The following is a 20,489-nucleotide window of genomic DNA, read 5'->3' as shown; positions in this document are numbered from 1 at the left end:
GCCTTCAGCACAGCCCAGAGCAAGGACTACCACGTCCAGCCTTTAGGTCATAATCTGCAAATCGCAGTCGCCTTGGCCCTGAAACGGACCAAGCACGAGCGCGCAAGCGCGTTGAGTCAAAGTCTGGAGGGCAGCCCGGCTGGCGGCCATCTTTGTAAAGGGCAGAGACGGCAGCTTCTTCACGTAATCGGTCTGCGCGCCCCGCGGGCGCCCGGCGATTCACGGGTAGAGCGGGCCGCTGTGGGGGCTCTGGGAATGAGTGGTTGAGGGACATGATGGGGGAGGCGGCCGTGGCCGCAGGGCCTTGCCCGCTGCGCGAGGACAGCTTCACACGCTTCTCGTCGCAGAGCAATGTGTATGGGCTGGCAGGAGGCGCGGGCGGGCGCGGGGAGCTGCTGGCCGCCACCCTTAAAGGCAAGGTGCTAGGCTTCCGCTACCAAGACCTCCGACAGAAAATCCGGCCCGTGGCCAAGGAGCTGCAGTTCAATTACATTCCCGGTGCGTGGCGCCGTCGGGCTGGGGGCTCGGAACGGAGTGTTGAGAAGGTTTCTGAGGCTCTGTCTTGGGCCAGGTCACCATGATGGGCGAATGGGATCAGGGTGATGGTGATTGAAGGGGGTCGACGCTGGTAATCTAGAGGCACTGGGGTGAGAAGTCAGGGATAATAGGGGCCTGAAGTAGTTCGGGTTCAGGATGACTCAGAAACCAGGATTATTCCTACCCTGGTGATGGTGAGCAGGACCCACTGGGACCCAACAGTCATAATTTGTGGTGGTCAGGGATGACTGAGGCCTAGAGGTCAGGGGTCACCGTGGTTGGAAATATTGGGGTCACGAGCCTGCCAGGAATGTGAACTTTGAACTCTCCTCTCCCAGTGGATGCAGAGATTGTCTCCATTGACACCTTCAACAAGTCACCCCCAAAGCGGGGTCTGGTTGTGGGGATCACGTTCATTAAGGTACCCGGAGCCCATCCATCTACCCATCTTCTCCTCCTTACTGAGTCTTCCCCAAATCCCTCTTGCTGCCTCTACCTTCCCCTGAGGCCAGTCTCCTCTCCCAGGATTCTGGGGACAAGGGCAGCCCCTTCCTTAACATTTACTGTGACTACGAGCCTGGCTCTGAGTACAACCTGGACTCCATTGCCCGTAAGTGTGGCCTGGAGGGAAGGAGGGATGGGGAAAGGGTGGGGGATGCAGTCCCATCCCTGGTACCTAACTGCCTCCGCTCCCCCTGCAGAGAGCTGCCTAAACCTGGAGCTCCAGTTCACTCCTTTCCAACTATGCCACGCAGAGTAAGTAAATCACAGACTTGATACAATAGAGAGTGTATGTGTGCACGTGTGTGTGTGTGTGTGTTGAGAGGGCAGAGGCTGTAGCATACTGAAGACCACAAACCCACCTATAGGCAATCAGACTTGTTTTGTTTTTTAGAGCATCATGCATTTAAGGTAGCCATTTACCATACTCAGCTGATGGGCTACCATTCTGCAATCCCTGAACTAGATGGTGTTAGTCACTCAGTCGTGTCCGACTCTTTCGGACCCCATGGACTGTAGCCCACCGGGCTCCTCTGTCCATGGAATTCTCCAGACAAGAATACTGGAGTAGGTAGCCATTCTCTTCTCCAGGGGACCTTCCTGACTCAGGGATCGAACCTGCATCTCCTGCATTGCAAGCAAATTCTTTACTGTCTGAGCCACCAGGGAAGCCCCTAAACTACACAATTTGAGAGTTAATTGAGTGCCTCATTTCCAAACGTGTAGAACTCTCAAGTTTTGATATTCTAGATTAGGGCATTCCAAGATCCAGAAATGCTTTTTTTTTTTTTTCTTGAGTTATTAGCTCTGAGATTCCAAGATCTGAAAGATCTACAGTTTGATGATTCTGAGATTCTGTAATATTAAGGTCCTAACATTATCATATCTCAAGGAGACATAATACAGACCATGTAGAGTACTGATGTTCTAGGATCCCAGAGTATAAGAATTCCATTCTGGAGCACCGGTGTTCTAACACAGGAGTTGCCAAACATTTTCTATATAATCTGTCTCACAGCTACTCAGGTTGGCCACTGTAACAAGAAGGCAGCCATGGACACTGAATATGTGTGGCTGTGTTCCAATAAAACTTTATTTACAAAAACAGGGGATGGACTCCCGTGGTGGTCCCTTGGTTAAGATTCCACTCCCACAGCAGGGGGCATGGGTTGGATCCCTGGTCAGGGAGCTAAGACCTTGCAAGCCATGTGGCATGGCCAAACAAAACAGGCAGTGAGTTAGATTTAGCCGGCAGGTCATAATTGGCCAACCTCAGATCTAACAGATGAAAGTTTGAGAAACTGAAGTTTCTAACCCACTGGTATTTTGGGTTCTATGATCTGGATAGTCTACCAATTCTGAGTCTGAATATCATGATGGCAATTTCCAAAAGTTCTAGTGTCTTGAAGGAGACAGAAAACAGAACTTCTAGAACACTGGGGTTCTAGGGTAAAGAGATGCTAGTGTTCTGAGGTTCTGCAGCCCATTCTCAGAGCTCCATGTTCATTCCTGAACCCACATCCAGAATGAAGATTCTAGCAGGTGAGGGCTCTAGAAACAGAAGGTTCTAACATGCTGAGTTTCTGAGATTGGAAAGCTCTACAGTCCTGTGATTCTTCAAGAGTCAGTTTCTACAGTTCTGCATCTTCACTGTGGATCCAGAGTCTGAAGCCTAGAATGACAGGGTTCTCGCAAGCAAGAGTTTTTGCAAGAGGAGGGTTTTAAAACTGACAAACTCTACCACACTCAAGGTCCACCATACTGGGGTTCTAGAGTTTTTTGCTTTCAGGGTCCAGGTCGGGGATCAACTGGAGACCGTGTTTCTCCTGAGTGGGAATGACCCAGCCATTCATCTGTACAAGGAGGTGAGGCGGAGGAGAGGTGGTGGCCAGAGCCCTGCTGGGGCCACCGTGGACTGGGTCAGGGGGTGGGGGGAGCGGTGTGTGAGACCTGCCACTGACTCCAGGCGGGTGGCTGGTCTCGGTTCCCCCAGAACGAGGGACTGCATCAGTTTGAAGAACAGCCTGTGGAAAACCTCTTCCCAGAGCTCACAAACCTGACCAGTAGGTAGGCGAGCCCCCGACAGGCCAGCAGGGACCGGGGCAGGCGGGCTCCGAGAAATCCCGGTGGTGGGAATTGAGCCCTAGGGAAATCAAGCCCAGAGGAGGCCCAAGGCTCTTCCGGGGGTAGGGGTGGGGTGGATGCCTGTAGGGAGGTGGGGGGTGGGGGCTGGGACCTGGTGACGGCCCGAGGGCCCCTCTGTCCACCTGTCCACCCCCAGCGTCCTGTGGCTTGACGTGCACAACCTGACCGGCACATCCCGGCGAATCTCAGCTCTGGGCTGTCAGAGCGGTTACGTCCGCGTCGCCCACGTGGACCAGCAGAGTCGAGGTGATGACGGGGCGGGGCTCGGACATGGTTAGGGGCGGGGCCTTGGGGGCGGAGCGGGCGCTCAGGGCTGGGGGCGGGGCCTTGGGAGCCGGGCGGGGACTCAGGACTGGGGGCGGGCCACTGGGGGTGGGGCGGGCGCTCCAAACTGGAGGCGGGGCTTGGGCGGGACCCGGGGCGCTCAGGGCTGGAGGGTGGGGCCCAGGGGCGGGGGCGGGCACTCAGTGCTGAGGGCGGGGCCCTGAGTCCTCGCCCTCCACAGAGGTCCTGCAGACATGGACCATCCTTCAGGACGGCCCCATTTCCCGAGTGATCGTGTTCAGCCTTTCGGCCCCCGAGGGTGAGCTCCGGGCGTGGGCTCGGTTCCCCCCACCCATGTTTGTACCCCTTTCCCTAAACTTTCGGCTCCCACCGTTCCTTCCTCCCTTCCTCCTGGGTGCCCCATTCCAGCCCAGGAGTTACTGTGCCCCCTCCCTCCCCCCACGCTCCTGAATTTCACTCCCAGCTACTTGCCCCGGTGGCGGTCTAACCTTTAACCTGACCTTTTACCCTGGAGTTGAACCTCCGCCTTCCCCTTGGTGTCTCTAACCTTCACCCCTCACTGTGTGACTTCCCCGACCCCCGTCTCAGGCCTCAGGACTTGTCACCCTGTGTCTTGCTGCCATTCAGCCCCAAATTCTTCTCACGGACTCAGCACTGTCCCCAGACTCGTGGTCTCTCCTTTCCCCCCACGTGTTGATCTGTTCCTCTTACTCTGGTCTGTCCTCTCCTGTTTTTCTTTTTCTTTCTTTATTTGGCTGTGCTGGGTCTTATTGCGGCATACGAGGTCTTTCCTTGCTATGCACAAACTCTCTAGTTGCGGTGCTCAGACTTAGTTGCTCTGTGACATGTGGGATCTCAGTTCCCCAACTTGCGTCTCCTGCATTGCATGGCAGATTCTTAATCACAGGGCCACCAGAGAAGTCCTTGGTGTTTCTCTTGGTCTGACCTCTGTGGTCTGTCTTGCCTCCCTCCTCCTGTGGTTTACCCCTGATACCCCTACAGTGATCTGAGGACTTTCATATTCTCACCTAACCATGTTCTCATCTAACCTGGTGGTCTAACCTTGAATTTCGTCCTGACTTTGCACTTCATAGCATGTGGGGATCTTAGTTCTTAGTTCCCCAACCAGGGATCAAACCTGCATCCGCTGCACTGGAAGCACAGTCTTAATTCTTGGGCCACCAGGGAAGTCCCCTAACCTTGGGCTTTTTAAACTGTTATCCAACACCTGTTCCTCCTCCTGACCTCTGACCTCCATCCTCCTCTCATAGTCTAACCTCTAACCCTCTGCCTCTAACCAACTCATCGTCAAGCCTTTCTGCCAGGAGTCTAACCTGTGTTCCTCTCAGGTATGGAGGGGTGGGAGAAGGGACCTGCGACCTGTCCCCTCACACCTCCCCCACCTCTGTTCCTTCTCCAGAGACGGAGGACAGGCCACAGCGGGAGGAATACAGCGTGCTGGTGGCCAGCATGTTGGAGCCGGCAGTGGTATACCGGTGAGGGGCACGTGGAGGCGGGCTGGCCCCATGCCTTTGCACCATGGCCTAACCTTCTCATTCTCTGCAGAAAGTAAAGCTTTGGATGTGGTGGTTCAGGGCTGGGTGGGTAAAGGTCCATGTTCCAGGGAGAGAAGCACCGAGTGTTTAAATCTAGAACTTGTAGGAGATGTGCTGAGGCCTCGGGGTGGGAACTGAGATGTCCAGCCCCCCGGGATGGGCATGTGCTAGGTCATTCAGTCCAACTCTTTGCAACCCCCATGGACTATAGCCTGCCAGGCTCCTCTGTCCATGGGATTCTCCAGGCAACAGTATTGGAATGGGTTGCCATGCCCTATTCCAGGGGATCTTCTCATCCCAGGGATCGAACCTACATTGGCAGGTGGGTTCTTTACCTCTGCCACCACCTGGGAAGCTCCCTGGGGTAGGTGGACAGAGCATGTGGGCAGGTATTTAACCACCAGCTCTGTATGGGAGAAAGCCCTGGTTTGTAGCGTCTTCCCATTTCAATACTCTCACCACAGTGAGATTTTGAGTCACTGACACAATGCCAGCATGCTCTCAGAGTTCCTGAAAATGTTCTGGTCAGCTCCTGTGAGCCAGTGCAAGCCAGCCGTGCACACCTGGTGGGCTGTGAAGGTGTCCAGTCTGGGGTCCGAGCTCGCAGGTTCCAGGGGACTATGCGGGTGTCCAGCCTGGAGGTGACAGGGTCATCAGAAGGAATGGTGTGGGTTTCCACATGGGAATGAGGTGATCCCACCTCCAGGGGACCGTGTGAGGGTCCAGATCAGAGATGCCTTGAGCGCCCCTGGGCGGATAGGAGGATGGCTGGCTTGAAGACGAGGGTGTCTAGGCTTCAGCAGGTGCAGAGCCTCCAGACCTGACACATGAGGATGTGGCACTCAGGGTGGCGGGCACTGCACTTGATCCCAGTCTTTCCACTGTGGTCTGACCCCCAGGGACCTGCTGAGCCGGGGGCTTGAAGACCAGCTTCTCCTGCCAGGCAGCGACCAGTTTGACAGTGTTCTCTGTGGCCTGGTCACCGACATTGATCTGGACGGGCGGCCGGAAGTGCTGGTGGCCACCTATGGACAGGTGGGACCCAAGGGGTGGGACTGTCACGGCCCATGCCCTGTGCTGCTTGCCTTCCCCCGTGGGACCCAACCTCCCCATGTGATCCCATCCCCCCATGTGACCCTGACCCACCGTGTGACCCCAACCCCCCCATGTGACCTCAACCCCCATGTGACCCTGATCCCCTGTGTGACCTTGGCTCCCTGTGACCCCGACCCCCCTGTGTGACTTTGACTCCCATGTGATCCCATCCCCCGTGTGACCCCAGTCCTCCTATGTGATCCGTATCACCCCGTGTGACCTTGATCCCCCCATGTGACTTCAATTCCCCTATGTGACCCTGATCCCCCCCCCCGTGACCCCGACACCCACCATGTGACCCTGACTGCCCCATGTGACCTCAACCCCATGTGACTCCGATCCCCCGTGTGACTCCAATCCCCCTGTGTGACCCTGATCCCCACAGTGTGACCCTGATCCCCCTCCCCCTGCAGGAGCTGCTCTGTTACAAGTACTGCGGCCCCGGGCTCGGGCTCCCCGGGGACCAGCGTGGCTTCCGCTTGCTGTGGCGGCGGGGCTTCTCCAGCCCCCTGCTGGCCATGGCACACGTGGACCTGACTGGGGACGGGCTGCGCGAGCTGGCCGTGGTCTCCCTGAAGGGCGTGCATATCCTGCAGGTAGCCGGGGGCCCTGAGGCAGGACTTCTCACCCGCCTTAGTGAGGGCGTGTCCTCACAGGAGAGGGAGCTTTGGGGCCTGAGCCTACCTTTGGGCAAGGGGGGCATCTTGGCTACAGGCCCTGTCCTGGGTGTGGCTCCTGTTGGTCCAGGACAAGGGGATGGGGCCTCACAGCGAGGGGCAAAGGGCGCTTGGCTGCGGCATCCATCACCCCCGTCCCCCTGGCCTCCCTCAGCCCCCTGCACTTCTGTCCTTCCTTCCGCCGCTCTGTCTGACTCTGTCCCTTCCCCAGCCTGGATTCATCCCGTGAGCTATTTGCACCCTCCCACTGCCCCCCGACCTCAGCCCTGCCCTGCCAGCCACCCCCTCTTCCTCATGTGTGACCTCCAGCCAGTCTCCAGCTTTCTGCCGCAGTCTAACCTCTGACCTCTCCACTGTGGTCATGCCCTTGACCTGCTGTCAAACGGCCAGCCTTCTCCTGTACTTTGACCTCTCAGCCTCCCACATCAGCTTCACTGCCCTTATGGTTTAACATCCAACCCATTCCCGTGGTCCAAGGTCCAGCCTACAACCATCCCTTGCTATTTAACCTCCAACTACCGTAGACAAGATTTCCCCAATGGCTCAGCAGGTAAAGAATCCATCTGCAGCTCAGGAGACACAGGTTTGATTCCTGGACTGGGAAGATCCCCTGGAGGAGGAAATGGCTACCCACTCCAGTATTCTTGCCTGAAAAATCCCATGGACAGAGTAGCCTGGCAGGCTACAGTCCATGGGGTCGCAAAGAGTTGGACACGACTGAGCTACTAAGCACAGTGTAGTCTAACTTCTGACCTTCTCTCTGTGGCCTGACACCCACCCTTCAGCTCCGAGGCATCTCTGTCTCCTAACCTGCTGTTTGCCTTCCCCCTCCCTCTGGTCTGACTCCAGGCTCCTTCCCCGTGTGGTCTCCCCGGAGCTCTGGTCTGCTGGAGTCTAACCTTACTGCCTCCTCTGAAGGTTTTGCTGGGGCCTCTTCCTTCAGGCTAGCCATCAGGGGAATGATCCAGGTTAGACCACATAGAAATAGAGGCTGGACCCCAGGGGGAAGGTGTGAGGTTGAACCACAGTGCATGAGATGAAGGATGGACCCCCTAGTAAACCAGAATGAGGAGGGGTCTGAGGCTGGATCAGAGTGGAAGAGGCTTCCCCTCCACCTTGCTCACACACACTGCCATCTCTTGCCGTGCCCTGTTTGAAGCCGTTTCACAGCGACCTCCCGACTCTGTCCCTTGTCTCAGGATCTAACCTCAGGCCCTCCAACCCGGGTCTGGCTCCGTCCCTCATATGGTGACATATTCCTCTCTTGTCCACTGTGGTCTGCTCCTTCTCGGTCCTGTGGGCCTAACCTTTTCTGCCAGGGTCTCACCTTTGTCCCCATCTGCCGTGGTCTAACCTCAGCCTCTCTTCAGTGGTCAGTCTTTGCTCCCATGTGACTCGAGCTCCCCTTTGTTTTGATTCACCCCCTTTCCCCCCCACCACAAGTTCTAACCTCAGACCCGCACATCTGGGGCTGGGCTTTGTTCCTGCCACTGGAAATTCATGGAAGGCCGTGCCCCTGAGTCTGACCTTCACCCCATCACAGAGACCCGTTTCCACCCCCCATGTGGTGGTCCTCTCTCCAACCTCCGGTCATGGCTAAGCTTCCAGCTTTGAGGGGGACGGTGTAACCTGCACCCCTCCAGCTCCATCTCAGCTCTGCCCTCCTCCTTCCTCCTCCTCTCGTTCCCCACAGCACAGCCTGATCCAGGCCTCGGAGCTGGTCCTGACCCGGCTTCGGCATCAAGTGGAGCAGAGGAGACGTCAGCCACAGAAGTTGGGGGACAGGGTGGGTTCCGGGCCTGTGGAGACCCCGGCTTCCTGAGCGCCCACTCGCCCCCCACCCCAGGTCTGCGGTAGTGCCTTGGGGCGCTCGCCTTCATGGTGGGGGAAACATCCTGAAGGAGGGGCTGGTCCCCCCAGACCCACCCCTGGGGTGATGGAGCCGTGGGTCCTGCTCTGGCCCTACCCCCACATGCCCTGTGACCCACACTCCCTTCTCTGTGCCTCAGTGTTCCCATCTGAAAATGGGACGATCTCACCCTCCATGAGAATCGGTCAGTGGCAATGATTTCTATATCCAGAGGAACCAAACTCACACTCCCCTCCATCCTTTTGTTCGGCAAGCATTTGACAAGGGCCTGTGATGTGCCAGGCCGAATGTCCGGAGCCGGATTTCCCCGGAAGAACTGAGGGAGGGGACTCGGGTCTGGGGATGCAAAGTCAGACCCAGGAGCAGGACTGAAGTGGAATCGCAGTGTAGATTTCAGAGGAAAGAAAGGAAGTTAGGCCCTATGAGGAAGACTGAAGTTCACCCTCCACAGGAAGACTTCGGGGTTAGACGTTTGCACATCAGCTCAGGTCAGACCCCAATGGAAAACTCTGGATCTTGGGTGAGGGCTCAGTGGAATCATAAGGAAATTGAGCCTCAGAGGAAAGGATGTGGGTGGAAAGGACTGTCGTGGGAGACTTCCCTGGTGGTCCAGTGGCTTAAGACGCCATGCTTCCGATGCAGGGGGGGACCCAGGTTCAATCCCTGGTCAGGGAACTAGATCCCACATGCTGTAACTAAAAACTCACATGCTGCAACTGAGACAGCCCAACCAAATGAATAAATAAATATTTAAAAAAAAAGAAGACTCATGGAGAAGCCACAAATTGTAACAGAGGGCCTGAGGTCAGACCCCCTGGAGTCGGACACTGGTGAAAGTTACTGTGCTTAGACCTCACACCTTCCCAGGTGGCTCAGATGGTAGGAATCTGCCTGCAGTGCAGGAGATACAGGTTTGATCCCTGGCACAGGAAGATTCCCTTGGAGAAGGGAACGGCTGCCCACTCCAGTATTCTTGCCTGGAGAATCCCATAGACAGAGCCTGGCGGGTTACGGTCCATGCAGTCACAAAGAGTTGAACAGGACTAACACTTTCACTCCTTTCATACCTTGTACCAGGGGTCAAAGTTAACACCCTAAAGAAAGCGATTGAATTTAGGTTCCCACTGGGGTGTCCTGAGATGAGCCCCAGGAAGACAGGACACAGGCTGCACTGGTCTGGAAAGGACTAGGGGTAGTCCTAATTGAAAAGCCCGAGAATGGGAGGGGGGCAACTTCCCTGATGGCCCAGTGGTTAAGAGTCTGCCTGCCAGGGGACATGGGTTCGATCCCTGGTCCAGGAACTAAGATGCCACAACTACAGCCACGTGCCACAACTATTGAGCTTATTCGCTCTAGAGCCTGTGCTCTGCAACAAGAGAGCTTGTGCACTTTGATGAAGACTCAGTGTATCCAAAAATATATAACAAAGAAAATGCCAGGGGATTGTGGGACCCGGAGGCTGTAGGAATTGTCCCTCCTATGGCCACTTCCATGGCACCAGAGAAGGAACCCAGGCCTCCATCACAGGGATCAGAGGAGGGCGGGGATGACAGGAGAAATATTGTCAGGAATAGAACCCTGTCAGGAGGGTTGGGGACCCATTCCTGAGCAGGGGAGGGGAGGGGGGGCTGCTTCCTCCCTGGTGGTTTTTGAGGGGGAGACTCCTGCTTCCTGGTTGGGAGGGGCAGGCATTACGGTCATTCTGGCCATCTGTCCACCTCCTGCCGTGGAAGTCCACACGTCAGTCTGACCATCTGCACCGCCAGTGAAGACCAGGCTGGCTATCAGGCTGGCTGCCCCGCGGTGGGTCTTCGGGAGGCTGTAACCCCCCCGATTCTTGGCCACCCCAGACTTCTCCTCACCTCCCAGAGTCCAAGCCCAAGCGTGGGAAATCCAGCAGGCAGCTGGAGCTGGGTCGTCTCTCCCTCCTGGCAGCGAGCCCAAGGGTGTTCAGCCAGGACGGGTGGCGGTGGGCATGGGCCACTGGCCAAAGCAGCGTTTGCCTCCTACTGCCTGTCTGTGAGGAGAACTCCTCTATCACCTCCTGTCCTGGGTGGGAGTGGACCCTAAGGTGGGATTGAGGGCTTTTAACTAGTGATGTTGTGGGTTCGTGAAGCCTGTGCATGGATGTGCACGTGTGTGTGTGTGTGTTCTCCATTTCAGGATTTGTGAGTTTGTGTTCCTGGCGCTGCCCAATCCTTTGCAACTCACTTCCTGACTTGCCAGCCCCTGAGTCTGGGACTGCGTGTCGTGTAGCAGTGAAGGGTAGAACCTGAAGGCACACTTTACCATTTTGTACCTCAGTTTCCCCATCTGTAAAATGGGACCAGTTGCATTTCCTTCACAGGGTCTTCAGGCGGGTCCATTATGTCAACACGTGTCAAGCACTTACTATAAATGTTGTAACAATGTCTGGCACGCAATAAGGGCTGCATTGTTATTATTATTAATGGCTGCCTTTGTGGTTGTTTCTGGCTGGCTCTGTGAGGCTCTGCAGGCCCGGCATGTGAATTTGGATCTTGACTCTGGCTAAAAACATTCTTGCCCTCCCCCTCCAGTTCTGGGAGCCTGGAACTATTTGTAGCTCTTTCGCCTCTTTGGTCCTTGTATGGATCAGAGACTGTGTTGGTGGGGGGGTGGGGGGGGTGCATCGTGGTGGATGCTACTGAATGACCCCCAGAGTGCCCCCCACAAACACACACACACACACATATATATGCCGTCCGCCGCTGTCCATTACCTGTGGTGCTGAACGCAGAGGGTGGGTGGGAGGCTTGGGCAGCCTCATCCCCCCCCTTCCCCGCCCCTCCTCTCTGCAGGCCCCTCCCCTGCCTCCCGCGCCGGCCTCCCTCTCCCCGCCTCCTCCTCCTCCCCTGTCTCCCCGGCTCCTCCTCCGCCTTCCCTGCGCTCTTCCCCGGCCCCCCTCCTCCCTCTCCAGCCGACTCCCCCTCCCCCGTGTCCCTCCCCCCTCCTCCTCGCCTCTCCTCCCTCTATCCCCTTTCCCTCCCCTCCTCCCTAGCTCTCCCTCTCAGTCTCCAGCTCTTCTCTCCCTCTCACTCTCTCTCCCTCTCTCTCTCTCTATCGGGCGGAGTCGCCCACCACTGCCAATCCAGTGCTGGGGGAACCTGCTCTAGGCTGTAGCTGCAGGTAAGAGACCCCCAATGAGGAGAGGGAGGGCTGGGGGGAAGGATGGTGCTGCCCCAGGTGGGTGGAGGGGGGCGTTCGAGGAGCCGCGTTTCCCTGGGCTCCGTTATGGAGAGTAGGGGGCTGCACATCCTGGGTCGCGGGTACCGGAGCCCGAACGCGGAGTCGGGGGCCACCACCAGCAGTCAACATCCTCAGCCCCTCCTGCGCTTCGGGCAGCGCGGCGGGCTGGGGAAGGGGTGCCTCCTCGGCACTGAGGGTGCAAACACCCCCGCCCCGTCTGGGGCAGCCCCCCGCCCCTCGCGTTCTCCGCCTCCGCCCCCGCCCTCCTGTGTCTGGGTCTCGCCTTTCGGTGCCTCCACACCCCTCAGTGGTCTCGGTCCTGCCGAGTCTGCCTGTCTCTCCGAGTCCCTGACTCCGTCGCACTCTCTGTCCATGCCCGGGTCTGGTCTGGCTTTCTGTTTCAGCCCTGGGTCTCTCCCTGCCTTCCTCTTTCGCCATCTCTGTTTCCACGGGTCTCTTGTCTCTCTAGGGTCTCAGCTTTCCTGGGTCTCTGTCTCTCTCCATCTCCGCGTGGGTCTTCCTGTCTCCCCCTTCCTCTCTCATCTCCATCTCTGTCTCCAGGCACCTGGCCCCTGTTCCTCTCTCTTTCCTCCCGTCTTCCTCTCCCTGGTTAACTCTGCCTCCTACACACCTTTGTCTCCGCCCCTGGCCAGGGGAGACCTGGAGGAAGAAGATCCCCCACCTCCCCCCCACCGCCGCCTCAGAGTGGGCTCGCCCGGGGGGCAAGGAGTCCCCCAAACTCCGCTCCCTTCCTCAGCCCAGCTCCCCCACGCCATCCTCCCAGCTGGCACCCGCCCATCCCTCCCCTGAGCACAGAGCTCCTCTGCTTGCCGCTGCCTGATTTCTGGCATCCCGAGGCATTCTTGCAGCCTAACCTGTGCCCTCTGTGGTGGAGACCAAACTGGTCCTGTCTTCTGTCTGTCCTCCCATTTCTCTTCATATTGACTGGACGGCATCCCTCTTGTCGTCTCACTTCTGTACCTCTTTTGCCATCCGTCCATTTCGTGACTCATTCATTCTTTGGACAATTACCGAGCCCCTTTCACTGCTCCAGGCAGAGCAGTAAAAGGTCCTGGGTCGGGCCAGGCCAGTCCTTCCTGCAGTCTTGCCTCCATGCCTCTCCTGGTGTGCCGGCCCCAGACCTGTCTTCCAGGGAGAGTGGAGCTCAGAAGCTTCTCCGCTGCCCCTTGGGGGCCCTGGAAAGGGCCCTTCTGAATCTCGAGGTCCCTGGCTGATAGATACCTCCTCTTCTTTCCTGTTGGGAAGGGGACCCCAGAGGAGGTAGGCGAGATGAGAGGTGTGGGGCTGAACCTGTAGCCCATGCTGTGATGGGATGAGGCCCTCAAGTGAGTGCCCATGATGGGCTCTGGGTGGGTTAAATCGAGCACAGGTTAGGAGCCTCAGGCCTCTGTCCTGCCTATGACTTGAAGCTTCTTGACTTGACCAAGCCCTTTGCCCCTCCGGGTGTCAGTTTACCGATGGATGTATTACACAGCCTGAACACCAAGACTGCGTGTGTCTGTGTGGGATCCCCCGGCCGGGACACTATGCAGGGGCGTGGGCAGGGGGAACCTGGCTCACTCAGGGGCAGGAAGCGGGCATGTTTAGAAGGCTGTGTCCCCACCGAGGGACAGGCAGCAGGCACCCCCTGCCCCTGCCCTGAGCACAGTTCAGGACCACCACCCACTGCTTACTGACAAGAGGGGGTCCTACCTGGCCTGCCAGCCTGACTTCCCCACCCCGCTCAAGCTTGCAGTCCCCATCCTACAGATGAGGTCTCTGAGGCCCCGAGATGGGGGCGAGGCAGAACTGGGGCACTCCCCACTGACTCAGCTGGCCACTGGCCCACGAGGGAGGGGAGAGACAGCCCCAGGGACAGACGATGCCCGCCAGCTGCCCTCCGGAGTCCCACCCTGGCCTCCACCCGATCCTTTTGCCCCTGGATACCCAGCTTAGGTTTCAGGGCAGCTGGGGGAATGAGAGAGGCAGAGGCAGGAGTCTGACGCAGAAGCAGCCCAGCTGTCCCCAGTGACAGGGCTCGGACTTCTTGGTGGTTCATCACACAAACATTTATCCAGTGCTTTCTCTCCCTGACCGCTCCTCTCCTAAGGCTGCAGGGAGAAGAAACCAGGTGTTGCGGGAAAAAAGCCATGGAACCAGGCTGCTTTGCCCAGCTTCGGGGCAAGGAGGGCGGGTGTCAGAACACCCACTGGCTGACCCTGGTTTCCCCTGAGGACCAAGGCGGAAGGGACAGGTGGTTGGATGCGAGGCAGAACTTCCCAGGCTGTGGCCCTTCCCTGAGTGAAGGGGTGAGAGGCTATGGATGAATTCTTGACTCCCAAGTGGCCCTGGGTTCTCCTGAAAGCTAGGAGGTGATGAGGAGGGAGGGAGAAGAGAGCATGAGTCTTTGCTTTGGATCCTGGTGGGTTTGTAATCATGCCTAAGTTGTTGCTAATTAGGGGCTGCTAATTAGACGTATCATTAGGGGCCTTGCCGAGGGGGTAATTGTGCGGTGGCCCTTTAAGAATCACCCCTCTACCCCGCCTACACACACACACACACACTCACTCACTCCTTCTCAGGGAAGTTCTGCCAACATTCTGCCTCCCTCCCCCGGCTCTCAGTCGTGAGGACACCGGTGTGCGTTGGGGGCAGGCTGTGAGCTAGACTCTGAGAAGAACTTTTTCAGATAGAAATGGACGTTATGGGAGACCCAAGGCTGGTGGCCAGGAGAAGGGTCAGGCAGCGGGCAGCCCTGAGGATCCCTCCCTTCCTTTCTGAGTCCTGTTTTACAGGCTACTCGGTTACCATGGCAACACAAGGGCAGGGTGGGGGAGTTGGAAGTCAGGACCACTCTTGGAGAGAGAAACTGGGAGCCACAGAATGACTGCTGGGCGTCACTGGACAAGTTACTAAGCCTCTCTGAGTCTTGGTCAGCTCACCTGTGAGATGGCTGGGGACTCCCCGAAGTGGGAGGGTGTCATTTTGAACAGAGTGGTCAGGGAAGGTGACATCTTAGTGGAGAGCTGAAGGGGGAGAGGGAGAGGATATGCTGGGAAGTGTGTCCCAGGAAGGAGGAGCAACAGGTGCAAAGGCCCTGAGTCGAGAACTTGTCCGAAGAACAGGGAAGAGACAGTGTGTCTGAGGCCAAGTGAGGGAGGGGGAGAGGGAGAGAAATGAGGCCAGAAAGAGAACGAGGAGATCAGATTTTGCGAGACCTTATGAACCAGGGAAGGGACTTTGGTGTTTGGAGTGAGACCGGAGCCATGGTGGGGGAGGGCGGTTCTGATCAGATAGAAGGAGGTGAAATGATTTGCATTTTTAAAGGACACCTAGACACACAGACATAGCCACTCAAGTCCAGGACCAGAGGCAGGAAGATAAGCATTGATCCCATACCCACAAATGGGGCAAAAAACCCAACCTGGGGGCCACAATGTCACAGCTTCTAAGGAATCTTCCACCTCCCAGAGGCCCAGGGACACTGGAGAGAGACACGTGCTAGCATTGCGGGGCAGAATGTGAGTGAGAGACCCGCCAGCAGCCCCTCCCCAGCCCTACCTGAGACAGAAAAACAAAGAAGCACCTCTACAGCCCAAATCCCAAGCAGGAGCCCTCCAAGCACCAAATTGGAAAACACAGGACTCACTGAATGAATTGAGGGCACCCCCCAGCACCTTGCCTCACCCACAGACTTATTCACTCTGCATCCTTCTGGGCCTGGCTTCACTCTTCCATGATATGCCTGTGAGCTTCATCTGCAATGTTGGGTGTATCAGTTGCCCACTCCCTTTTCAGTGCTGTATAATATTCCACTGTGTGCCTCTTCTGCCCTGTACTTCTCCATGTTCTTGCCGATAGGCACCCAGCTTGTTTCAAGCTTTATTATCAATGAAGCTGCTAAGAACACTTGTGTATGGGTCTTTCATGGAACACATGACTTATTTCCCTGGGTACATTCCTGGGAGTGGAATTGCTGAGTCCTGGGATACGTGATGTCAGCTGTAGTTTCTCATAGAGGCTACATGTCCATCAGCAGCACATGATGTCTTTATCTTTCTGTCTTTCTTGATCTCTGCCTAGCACAGAGAGAGTGTCTGTTTGTGTCCCTGTCTCTGAATCTCTGTCTCTGTCTCTCCTGGTCTCTCTCGTCCCTCTGTTAGTCCCCAGCTTCTCCCCCATTCTCCGCCTGCAACAAGCCCTGACTCCTGAGCAAGAGGGAGGAGGGGTTTGCTCTCCTCACCCGGACTTCCTCCTCCTCCCCCACAGGACCCTGTCCCCCTCCATGGCTCCCCTGGCCTTGGTGGGGTTTGCACTCCTGCTGGGGACTCCGCCATGCTCAGGGGCGGCCACCCCGACCCCCTCCCTGCCACCGCCCCCGGCCAATGACAGCGATGCCAGCAGTGCAGGGGGCTGCCAGGGCTCCAACCGCTGCCAGCCGGGGGTCCTGCTGCCCGTCTGGGAGCCCGATGACCCGTCGCTGGGGGACAAAGCAGCCCGGGCTGTGGTCTACTTTGTGGCCATGGTCTACATGTTCCTGGGCGTGTCCATCATCGCCGACCGCTTCATGGCCTCCATCGAGGTCATCACGTCCAAGGAGAAGGAGATCACCATCACCAAGGCCAACGGCGAGACCAGCGTGGGCACCGTCCGCATTTGGAACGAGACAGTGTCCAACCTCACCCTCATGGCCCTCGGCTCCTCGGCCCCAGAGATCCTGCTGTCCGTCATTGAGGTCTGCGGCCACAACTTCCAGGCGGGCGAGCTGGGCCCCGGCACCATCGTGGGCAGCGCTGCCTTCAACATGTTTGTGGTCATTGCCGTGTGCATCTATGTCATCCCAGCCGGCGAGAGCCGCAAGATCAAGCACCTGAGGGTCTTCTTTGTCACCGCCTCTTGGAGCATCTTCGCCTATGTCTGGCTTTATCTCATCCTGGCTGTCTTTTCCCCAGGTGTGGTCCAGGTGAGCAAGGACCCACGGACATTTCCTGAGTGCATGTATGTCTGCACAGTCCAGAGGGGTGGCCTCTTGGGTTTGCAGAGTCAATGCCTGTAATTGCAGAAATGCATGCTGACATCTGAGAGGGCCACCAGGTATGGTTGTCCAGGTCGTGCACTGCACAAAGGCATTGGGCCAGAGAGGGCAAATTGGGGCTAGAGTCTGGGGGTACTCCCCAAGCCAGGTCTGGATGGCATTGCAAACTCTGGAAAGAGCTCATCCATGCAGAACCGGATGCCATTTTGTAATATGCCCATCTGGAAATGGCATCTTTGAACTCTCACAAGGGTGCCGTGTGTGCTAACAGAGTCCTAGTGATCTGTGTAAGGCATACGACAGTCTAGTCAGGTATTTGCCAGGTATGGTCACGTGTTTTCCTATACTCCCTGCCTTTTGCATAATTTATTCCCACTTTTGCAATTAGACATCCCCTATTTGCATAATAAATTTTACAGTTGCAGAATCCAGCCCCGTGTTTTCTGACAGTGCTAATTGATTTGAGTAACTTGGTGCAGTTTGCATAGTTTACCCATGGACTTTGCATCTGCATAATCTAGCTTTGTATTTGCCAGATATGCAGTTGTGGTTTGCATAGTTCATTCATTATTAATAATTGATTTCTGATGTTTGAGATAATTTATACCACTTCACTGTAATTCATACCCATATCCAGTCCAACCTAGGCATAAACCCAGCCCACTGCAAAGACAACTTTGCATAATTTATTCCAGTAGTGAGAAAAAATTTCAATCCACAGCTGCATAATTTACACCACGTTCACATAATCACTCTCATTTATCCAGTGTCTTAACGGGCCTATTGCTTAGTCTCCTTTAAAACGTTCACCTAATTTATTTCCCACAACCCCACGATTGCTGCCTACATTTGCATAATTTATTCATGGGCCTGGCTTAATTCGCTCACACACATGCATAATTTATTTGAGGCTACCCAGGATTCCTTTATACAAGTGTATAATCTACTCAGACATATCTGTCAAGTTTTGCCAGCTATAGTTTCTTTCCAGGAAAGATCTAAAGTTAGAGGTATAAAAATTCTTTGCAGATGTTATCTAGGCAGAAGGAAGGAATGAGAAAGCAGTGAGGAAAAGAGGGAGGTAGAGCACCAGAAGACAGGGATAAGGGAGGAAGGGAGACAGTTACTGTGACTGACTCCTGACTGCGGTGCTGAGTTTCCTGGCTGCCAAGGTGAAAAGTACAGACGAGGCTTCACACAGTTCTCAGGCGCTATTTTAAAAAGGACACTATCCTGACTTGGGTTATCCAAGTGGTCCATGACAAGGATTTACACCAAAACTGTGAAATGGGTTTTAGACATTGTGGGGAGGAGGTAGAATCGGGAGGGGGGAGGTTTCTCCTGAGAAGGAGCTGGCTCCAACACAGGGAAGACAGTGAAATGCCACAGGTCTGGGTGCAGAAGTGGTTCTGGAGGATCCCTTCTGGAGTAACATGAAGACCAGACTTCTGGAATGCTTTCACGAAATAACCGAAAGAATGGGCATGAGATCAAGATGATGCCAGTCTCTCCTAGATGTTGTGAACGGGGGCAGGGAGGAGATGGGTCTGGCTCGGGGTTTTCTTGGGAAGTGCTGTGTGACCTCAGGCAAAGCCCATACCCTCTGGGCCTCAGTTTGCACATCTGAACTATAGAAGGAGTTAGACTAGACCATTGGTTCTTCTTTTAAATAGTTTTATGTGTTGGCTGCACTGGGTCTTCATTGCTGCGGGGGCTTTTCTTTAATTGCACAGAAATGGGGGCTACTCTCTAGTTGCAGTGGGTGGACTCCTCAGTGCGGTGGCTTCTCTTGTTGCAGAGCACAGGCTCTAGAGCACAGATTCAGTAGTTGTGGTGCATGGGCTTAGTTGCTGAGAGGCATGTGGGATCTTCCTGGACCAGGGATCGAACCCATGTCTCCTACATGGGCAGGCAGATTCTTTACCACAGAGCCACCAGGGAAGCCCTTCTTCTTTAAATGAGGTCCTCTTTCTTCGTTTCTGATTTTAGCAAGGTCCTCTTTTTTAAAAGTAATTAATTTGACTACAGCACTCGGGATTTTTAGTTGCAATATTTGAACTCTTAGTTGTGGCATATGGGCTCTAGTTCCCTGAACTGGAATTGAACCCAGGCCCCCCTGCATCGGGAGTGCAGTCTTAGCCCCTGGACCACCAGTGGGTGCCCTCGAAGGCAGATGTGAATCTATTAGAATCACCTTTTGTTTACCTGCAGGAAAGAAAGCAGATCTCAGGTGTTGGAGATCTCGCTTCTGATTAAGAGAGAATCGCCCACAGCATAGACACTGGCCAGTTCAATGAGCGCAAGGCAAGAGTTCATTTTACAGCTTGCGTGGAAAATTCAGTTTCTTTTCACAAACCTGCTGGTGGCTTTGTGTGGTTGTACTATTTCCAAGTCCTGCTTTTTCTCTGAACCAGCAGTAAACATAGCGACAAGGGGCTGTAAGCAATGAGAGCTTAGAGATATTTTCCCTACCAGGCTCATTTTAAAGATACCTCTGGGGCCATCCGATTTGTAAATGCTCTTTAATCTTTTCTTCCTTATCTTTAATGAGAGAGGTAACATATGCATCTTTACATGGATATTTCAAGGAGAACTCTCAGGTATTGGTGGATGTTTCCTATATGTGCGTTCTGCCATGGGCAGACTGAGCCCCAGAGTGTAAAGAGCTCAAGATAACAGTAATATAATGACAGTATTATTTCAGTAGTAATAGTGCATGTGGGCTCAGTCGTGTCTGACTCTTTGTGACCCTATGCATTGTAGCCGGCCAGGCTCCTCTGTCCATGGGATTCTCCAGGCAAGAATACTAGGGTGGGTTGCCATGGCCTCCTCCAGGGGATCTTCCTGAGCTAGGGATCGAACCCCAGTCTCCTGCATTGGAGGCGGACTCTCTACCACTGAGCCACCTAGGAAGCCCACTAGTAATACCAATCACGTTAATTTCACATTTTGTGTACCTTCCATGCGTCAGTAACCAACAAGGCTGAGTGCTAGGGGTGCATGAGCTCATTCAGTCTTGGGATGTCCTCGTTTTACACACAAGAGGCTGGGCCAGGCATCCCTCTTCTAGAACCGGGATCTAAACTCAGCCTTGCCCTGTCTCTCTGGGGAGGTAGCATGTAAACATGAGAACTTGCTTTATGAGGCTGTCAGACGGTGAGCCAAACTTGTGCCTCCTTTAGAGTCAGAGTCCAATCCCTAAAGGCCAGACAAATCCTAAGGAAGGAGAATCTGGCAAAGGCTTTATCACTGGTGGGGGGAGTTGGGGGAAAGGAATAGGGGATTTGGGGACCTGAGCAGAGAGCAGACCCTGGGTGATGGGTGGAGTTTGGAGAAGTGGAGGCATTTCGGGTGAGGAGGGGCAGAGGGAAAATGAGGTGGGAGAAAAAAGAGAGAGAGAGAGACCAGCACTGCCCTGGACAGGGGCTGGGGCCACAAGGTGGGGCGTGTCCCTGACTTGGTGGTGGCTGAGGATGTCTGTGTTTTTTGCACTTGAGCAGCTGGCTGTGGTTCTTAGTGTGACAAACGGTGGATGGATGGGCAGATGCAACCAATGGAGAGACAAAAATGGGTGAGGGAAG

At 55.4% G+C, this 20,489-nt stretch overlaps 2 protein-coding genes and 1 non-coding gene across 3 annotated transcripts in view; all 3 read left to right on the top strand.

The window, feature by feature from the left end:
• Positions 1-172: 172 nt before the first annotated feature.
• KPTN (kaptin, actin binding protein) lies at positions 173-9,421 on the top strand. Its single transcript, XM_061139708.1, has 12 exons — positions 173-498; positions 876-958; positions 1,063-1,147; positions 1,239-1,293; positions 2,828-2,903; positions 3,032-3,105; positions 3,320-3,429; positions 3,689-3,766; positions 4,889-4,964; positions 5,924-6,059; positions 6,533-6,715; positions 8,490-9,421. The coding sequence occupies exons 1-12, from the start codon at positions 273-275 to the stop codon at positions 8,616-8,618; spliced, it is 1,311 nt and encodes a 436-aa protein (XP_060995691.1). The 5' UTR covers positions 173-272; the 3' UTR covers positions 8,619-9,421.
• On the top strand, positions 9,265-9,341 carry TRNAR-CCG (transfer RNA arginine (anticodon CCG)). Its single transcript has one exon. It is a non-coding gene; the product is annotated as a tRNA-Arg (tRNA).
• Positions 9,422-11,693: 2,272 nt separating the features above from the next.
• SLC8A2 (solute carrier family 8 member A2) overlaps positions 11,694-20,489 on the top strand; it is a 33,390-nt gene continuing 24,594 nt past the window's right edge. The window contains exons 1-2 of the mRNA XM_061135994.1: positions 11,694-11,813; positions 16,143-16,836. Coding sequence (XP_060991977.1) covers positions 16,159-16,836 — 678 coding nt within the window. The 5' untranslated portion in view covers positions 11,694-11,813; positions 16,143-16,158. The remainder of the gene's footprint in view (positions 11,814-16,142; positions 16,837-20,489) is intronic.

The sequence above is a fragment of the Dama dama genome, chromosome 4 (genome assembly GCF_033118175.1).
Source record: "Dama dama isolate Ldn47 chromosome 4, ASM3311817v1, whole genome shotgun sequence".
NCBI classification, from domain to species: domain Eukaryota; kingdom Metazoa; phylum Chordata; class Mammalia; order Artiodactyla; family Cervidae; genus Dama; species Dama dama.
The sequence above is the reverse complement of the archived record's forward strand: the minus strand, read 5'-3'. Positions and strand labels throughout refer to the sequence as shown.